Source organism: Camellia sinensis, chromosome 1 (genome assembly GCF_055761805.1).
Source record: "Camellia sinensis isolate YWXY chromosome 1, ASM5576180v1, whole genome shotgun sequence".
Classification (NCBI taxonomy): domain Eukaryota; kingdom Viridiplantae; phylum Streptophyta; class Magnoliopsida; order Ericales; family Theaceae; genus Camellia; species Camellia sinensis.
The window spans coordinates 210039906-210047473 of NC_138961.1; the positions used below are offsets into that span (position 1 = coordinate 210039906).

Genomic DNA, 7568 nt, shown 5'->3' on the forward strand with positions numbered 1-7568 from the left:
TGTATTCATGATCAAATACATGACGGTCAACATTCTATTCTATTGTTTTCTTTTCTTTTCGGGGGAAACATCACATCAGTGATATTTTCAAAATATTATTACAAATTAATGGTAAATCTTATAAATATTAATAATTTAAAATTTAAACATTTTCATGGTTTTGTAAAAAAAAATTCAAAGTGCTTTTGTATTGTTTTTCTCCATTATTTTTAATTCTTTCACTTCATTTTGTTCTTATCTTTCATTTCATTTTGTTTTGTTTTCTTTATTATTATTATTATTAATTTTTTAAAATTTTCTTTTCTATTTACAAATTCATGATCTAAACATAATTTTACAGACACAAATGTTAGAGAGCTAAAAATTCCTAACTTTTGACTTAAAATCATTGTTAAGAAGCTCTCCCACAATAAAACAGAGGTAGGCAGTAACCAGTTACAAGCATGAGAAGCTGCCATACAAACACACTCAACAAACAACAAAAATGTATCTATTGTTTGCCTCTTAGCAAAGGTATGCTTTACATGTAGCTTTGTTTCCTGCAATTTGTAAGGGAGACGATGACTCACTAGGGCATGGGAATGCAGCACTGAGAAAATCTCTGTCCGTCGCCGACACCTCTAAATTCTCTCTCATCAGCAGGAAGTCCACAGCATCTTCCTTGAACTCAAATGCCAAACCTGTCTGAATTATCTTGCAAAGCCTGTCCGCATCATCAGCTCTGTTTGGTAACAGTCCTTCTGAGACTGCCAAGGCAAAGTCAATAACAAACTCTATATTGTTCTTTAGGTGTTTCAGGCATGAGTTGTAGACTATAAGTCTATTTGAACTTTTATCCCAGATCACCAATCTTCTAGTTTTAGCACTCAATGGATTGTCCAGTGAAGGTACCTGTAATCTGTAACTAACTTCAGGTGGTTCCCCTGCCACAACCACTGAAATATCGAGAAGCGTGTTTGCAATCTTGTTCCTTTCCTCTGCTGTCATGTTTACCTGAGGACTGGCAAGAAAACCCAGAACAATTTTGATCAAGCCTTTTCCAATTAAACAATTTTTCGAATCCACCTCCTCAAATTTATTACTGACTGATGAAGGGCAATTCCAATTGAATTGTACAGACTTGGAAAGTTTTCTAACTCCAAGGGAAGAGTAAATTTCAGACAGTTTGCTCGGAGAGAGAGATGACGAGTCAGACTGTGGATACCATGTGAATATTGGCTTCACACTCGAATTTGCGAACAACCTTCTGAGCTGCAAATCATCTGGGATAAGTATTTCATTCTTCTGCATCAGTCGGATTTGGATAGTCTCCCCACGAGGACAGCAGGCAGGAAGCATGGTTATGCTTGTTTTAAGAATCTCCTCAGTGACTGAGTTCCAATTTTCTGATATGTACTTCCAGAAGGAACTGCACTCTGCTTGACTCATTTCATGATGACTGCTCACCCAGTGATTCCATAACTTCACATAATCACCAAGACAAGGAAATTCTGCAACTCTGAAAGCCACTCTGAGAAAAGATGACAATTCAGATTCATAATACTTGTCAAGAGCATGCAACCGTGAGCCAAAAAGGCTGTCCCTATCATGGATCACACAGTTGCGAGAATTCACCCACGTTCCACAACTGTGATCAAGTGGATCGGGGATCCATATTTGAAGGCTAGGGTCGGGTACCCTTTGAATCCATTTGAACCTATTGAGGAACTTGTATATTCTCATTATCACACAAGTTTGAGTATGTGAGTTGAGAATCCGGGAAATGAGTTTGCAAGCCTCCTCGATATCTACTTTGACACCCACAGCTTTCAGGTCTTCCATAGATAGAGAAGGGAAATTTTTGTAGAAGCATTCATCAATGAAGGGTGCATCAAATTTTTCAAGGTAACATGTCCATTCTGGATCAAATAGAAGGGATTCCTCTGGATATCTATAGCCTATGTGGGTTTTCATCCATTTGCTTCCCCTAAGTTTGTCGACCAAATCTTTGAGTAAAAACAAGCTGGATGAGTTCATTCTCAGAGACTTGACACATTGCAACAGTGAGAGTGCGCTATCAGCTGTTAACAATGAAGGTTCTTTTGGCAAACACAGACCTCGTGCTACAAAATGAGCTCCTTCACTAAAATCAACCACAACGCCAAGCATCTTTAGTTGATCTTTGTACAAATAAATGTCATTGCCATAGAAGGACTCATCAATAAGAGGAAGATTGACAAACTTTGCAATTGTTCCCCACTTTGAATCAAACAAAACAGATTCTGATGTGTACTTGTAGCCATGTGAAGTTTTCAACCACTTATCCCCCATCAAGCAGCTTCTCAACTCAAACAACTGTGATGGCTTTTTCTTGCCCATGCACTTCATACAATTTAGTGTTGAGATTACATGGACATTGGTTAATCTGCCTGAAGATAGTGAAAACTTAAATTGATCAGAAAGCATCTTAAATACTCCATCAAGATCAACGGCCACCCCTATTGCTTTCAACTCTGCTTTATATAATTTCAGTTCAATTCCATAGTGAGTTTCATCGATGATGGGTAATGGAACGACACTCAACAAATGACCCCATTTGTGATTGGGAAGAAGGGTTTCTGTTGGGCATTTAAAGCCAGAACTAGTTTTCATCCAAGGTAGTTCCCTAATTTTTTGCAACACACCAAAAGCTGCAGGTCCCAAATGCTTGATACAATCAAGTATCAGAAAAATGCTGTCCCTAGTCAAGGTAGAAAGCTCTTCTGGAAATTGAAAATTGTCTATTATTAATCTGAAAACACCTTCTCGATCAACCACAACTCCCAACAAGTTAAGTTCATCAGCAAAACAGTCCATCTGGCCCTCATAGAATGCTTGATCAATGACAGGAAGGCTTGCGATTTGTAAAATAGCTACAGCATCAGAAATCAGAAAAATGGATCCAACAGGAGTGTTGTAACCACAATTTGTTTTTAGCCATTTCCCTTCTCTTACAGCTTTCAGGAAGTTTTGATTGAGCATATGGTTCACCTTCGAGTGTCTAACAAATTTTAACAGAAAAATTGCCCATTCTCTGCCCATTGAAGACAAAGCATTGGCTTCCAGGAGTTTGATAATTAGTTGATACATATTCTCGGAACCAATTTGTACCCCAATCAATTCCAGCTCATCTTTAAATTTTGTAATTTTACCCATGTAGAACTCTTGATCAATAATTGGGAAAAGTTGGTGAATGTCTCCCATCTCCAAGAGGGTAGATTCCTCTGTTTCGTTGCAAAGCAAACAATGGGTCGGAGGACTAAAACCTCTGTGTGTTTTTACCCATTTCCCATTCCGTATGCTTTCAATGAACCTTGGAGGCATATTATACCCTTTAGTTATCATAATATGAATCCAATCTAGCAATAGGATAGCCTGGTCACTTGTTAATTGAGTGTAAGCAACTTGCAATGCTGTATTTGGAGGTGGTATATATGGCAAGTCTAAAGCTCCGGTATGATTTGCAAGGAAGTCCAAGAATTTCTCCTTTGTTGCAGATTCGCCAGCAAAGTTAGCAGCTTTAGTATAGACCTCCCCCAATTCAACATACTCATCAACAAATTCAGATTCACCTATTTCAGTTTTCACCTTGATAGACTGTTCTGCAAATGGATTCTCAGAGCCAAATAGCTTCTCCCAATTGCTACCAGAAGCAGGCACAAGAGTTTTAGTCCGTATATGTACTTTGCCAGATCTATCAACAATTGGCAGTGAACGAAAAATGTCAAAAACCTCGTACATTCCTATGTAGTACTTCAATTTAGAATGATAAACAAGATGAGATAGTGAAACTGCGATTTTTGGATCCTTTTTCTCTGCTGCAAATTTTGCAAGTGCCAAACAATACTGAGAAACGGAAGTGACAATCACACCCATCTTAACCAACCACCGCCTCAAAAAATAATGTCTCTCATGCCCTGCAAGAGCAGTAACTGTGGCATTGGGCAAGAAAAAGAGATTATTAGGGCATCCCATCTCTACATTCCATTTATTTATCCAGGCATGTTTTCGAGCCTCCAAGATCAAATGCATCTTTATTGCTTCCTTTTTGACTTGGGAAATACTACATGACCTCACCTCCCCATTCAAAGCAACATACTTGAGAAGTGGTGCATTGTTGAGATGTCTAGATGGAATGATTCTACAGTTGTCAGCAAAGAAGCAAAGAAGCTCCATGAATACATCCATGGGAACTTCTGACATAATATTGCAGTCACGGATGAATCTCCCATACCAACAATAGTTTTTGCCCACAGATGGCACTCCAAGAAAATCAAGAATTCCATCATATTCTTTATGATCCAGTGAAGCATGTAAGACAAACATCCCTATAGAAGATATTTCATTCAACGGGACACCACATTCCTTAAGGTGAACTAAAATTTTTCTGAACTCAGGCAAGATCCTTATTGCTTTTGTTGGCTGACAGAAAGTCTCTTGTTCATCCAAAAAAGATTCACAAGGGAGAATGCGTTCTGCCTGAACCATGGTTCTGATGGATTGCCTCACCATTTCAAGCTCCTTAATAGGAGATTGTTCTGTTGGCAAGAATTCAAGAAATTGAGGAGTGGAAAACAACCGGCAAGCTTTTGCTGACTTCATACAAGTCATAAGAGCATTGACAAAACACGAAGGTACGAGGTCTAAGATTCCCAAATTCCACTTGTTATCCAAGAGTATGGTCTCTCTTGAAGATGCAAGCTTGAAATCTGCCTGCACTATGAATGGGTAGTTGGTAACCATAGCAGTTGGCAGGAAAGCAAATATCCCAACAGAAGTCGCCCCTCTCTTCAGTCTATCCCCAGATGGGAAAGCCAGAGATATCACCCATTCCTTTGTATCCTTCCTTCCACTCACCTGACTTTTGGCATTCACAGGGAATGCTTGTCTCCATATATAGTAGCAACACGTAGCCTTATCAAAATCTGTTCCTTTAACAGAAAGATTAACTATGCGGGAATCTGCCCCTTGGCTCGTAGATGAAGTGAGATTAGTTTCACTGGACATAGATATGGCAGAGACTGGGTCCATTGCAGGGGATTCACCATTGTGTTCTTGGATTGAGAGTCGTTTTATCTTGCATAAGAAGAGCAGAACTTCAGGGTGAACCTCAGAGAGCTGTTTTCTCACAGCTGCCACTTTCTCAGGTTTTAGAGGAAGGATGATAGTTGTTTTTGGAAGGACCTTCCTGTTTCCATAAATTTGTTGAATATCTGAAACAGTTGGTTTATCATCAATCCACTCTGGCACAACATAGCCAACACCACAATCTTTGTTGGGCATCTCGTTGAATCTGACTTGGTAGCCATTGCTAAATATGTGAGGCCATGCAGTGACAAGAAACACACTCTTAAATCCGATTCCTGCAAAAAAAGAAAAGGGAAAAAAAGAAAAGGAAGAGTTGATAAAGAGCAATTTATAATTGTAGTGTGAGGATCTTTAAGACGAAAATATAGAGAACTATGCCTAAGAAGTATTCACTTGTAGCAGAGCGGGTGCATTCTTCTCATATTTAACACAAATGTCAGACTGTTGAAGAGCACACAATACACATAACCCTGACTACGCATACAACAATGCTGACAAAGACCACGATCCAAAAATTCAATAGGTTTAGAAACTTGTAGAGAAAGGGTCCAATTGGCCAATTCTGCATCAAATAAAGGTTCAGGACCCAACATTTAACAAGTCCCATTCAGTATATCAATGGCAGAAAAATCAGAACAGGTAGTAATTTCAGAGAGAGAGGTATGTATCAGAAAACTAGCATAAGGGCATTTTCAAAATTGAGCACCAATTAGATGATTTACAGTGACAGGCAGGATTTGACAAGGTAATTAGTTGGGAACATACTCAGTGCCTGTAAGAGCCGCCTCATAGAACTTTCACACAAACTATCAAACATTCAAAAAAACAAAAAAAAAAAAAAAAAAAAAAATGGATGATGCACATACGTAAGGATTTTGAACCACAACTTTATACGCAAATGACGCCTCCTAGCAAGAAGCCACTAATATACTGCCAATGCCAACATTGTCAGGTGGTCAATGATCAAAACACCAGGTGAACAGATTCAATTATCTGTTTGGTAGAAAAAAATGAAGAGAACTCCACAAATCTTTACTATCCCGCTTTTGGTTACCTCAGGACATGTTTTCTAATTTATTTTTCCCCAAAAGAAAAATGAGTCCCAAACTTTCTTTCTTTTTAAGTTGTTCTCTTTTCTTTGGTTTTCTTTTCTGATCAACCAAACAGAATAGTAACAAACCGAGGGTAACAGAACCTAGAAATTAATGAAACAAAAAGAAACACGGACAATAAACAAGGGATCAAAAGCTCTCAGCATATCAAACCTTTTTCACCAATAAAGCCTTTGTCCCTGAGACCCTTCTTAGTGGACCGACCAACGCTGCAAATAGACTCCATATTCTTCGCAGAGAACCCAATCTCATTGTTAAAAACCAAGAGAGTTGCTGGAGCACCAAACCCAGTTATGTCCACACTAGTAACCACAAACTCCAGCGTTGGCTCAACCCCAGGCAAGTACTCATTGTCTTCCGCATTCTGCCCAAAAAAAAAAAAAAAAAAAAAAAACCCAAATCGATGAAAACAGAGCAAATTGCGCATAAACCCTACAAAAGCTTGTGTGTGTGTGTACATATAGAGGACTGGCCTGAATGAGTTCCATGAGGAAATGGAGGTCTTTGGTGTAGAGCTCGGCGGAGAGATTGGTGACGGCGTGGTGGAGGTCCTTGGTTAATGGGTTTGGAGGTTGTTCTTCTTCTCCGATTGAGAACTTGTGCTTCCGTATATCTTCTATATGTTGTTGCCTTCTGGTTATGGTTCTTTTGCGAGCTGTTGTAGTGGTTTTAATGGTGGCCATTGTTGATGGGTTTTTCTTCCTTTTGCTCCGCTTCTCACTCATGATTGAAATGCAAGAGATGCAAGAAAACAGAGAGAGAGAGAGAGAGAGAGAGAGAGTTCAGGAGTGGCTTTGCAGAGCTTTTGTAACTACAAAATGAAGAACTTTTACAGAGGGTGAAATTACTAAAACCCCCTTGGATGATTATTATTACACATACGTAGTAGTATATATACATGCAAATTAAGGGTTTTTTTTTTTTTTGTGGGGGTGGGGGTGGGGGTGGTTGGTTTTGGAAAATTCACAAAAAATTTTAGGGTTTAGCGCATTTTTTAAATTAAATCTCAGGTTTTAAATTGTGACAATTTGTACTTCACCATTCCACTCGTATTACGATCCGATCCCCTCATCTATCTCCGTCTCTAGTAGTTAACGGAAGAATGATTTGGGCGCCAAAATTGCCCTAATCTTTACGATTTAGAGCAAAAGACATCCTTCCATTGCGATTTATAGCTCCATGTAACCCAATTGGTGATTCAACCCGCGATTGAAGCCATACATCGAAGGAAGACAGCAATTTCATAGTTGATTTTACAAAAAGCGTTGGTCTTTGAGACAAAGGTAAGAAATGAGTTCGTTTTTGGTTGTTTTATACGATTTTCCCCTTTATTTTTTCTCCATTGTTGAC

General features: G+C 38.9%; 1 protein-coding gene across 1 annotated transcript; it reads right to left on the reverse strand.

Moving 5' to 3' along the window:
• Positions 1-349: 349 nt before the first annotated feature.
• On the reverse strand, positions 350-7014 carry LOC114308773 (uncharacterized). The gene is made up of 3 exons (XM_082894345.1): positions 6692-7014; positions 6372-6582; positions 350-5381 (listed from the first exon to the last, which is right to left on the reverse strand). Exons 1-3 carry the CDS (start codon positions 6941-6943, stop codon positions 505-507), a joined length of 5340 nt encoding a protein of 1779 aa, XP_082750471.1. The 5' UTR covers positions 6944-7014; the 3' UTR covers positions 350-504.
• Between the last annotated feature and the right edge of the window lie 554 nt (positions 7015-7568).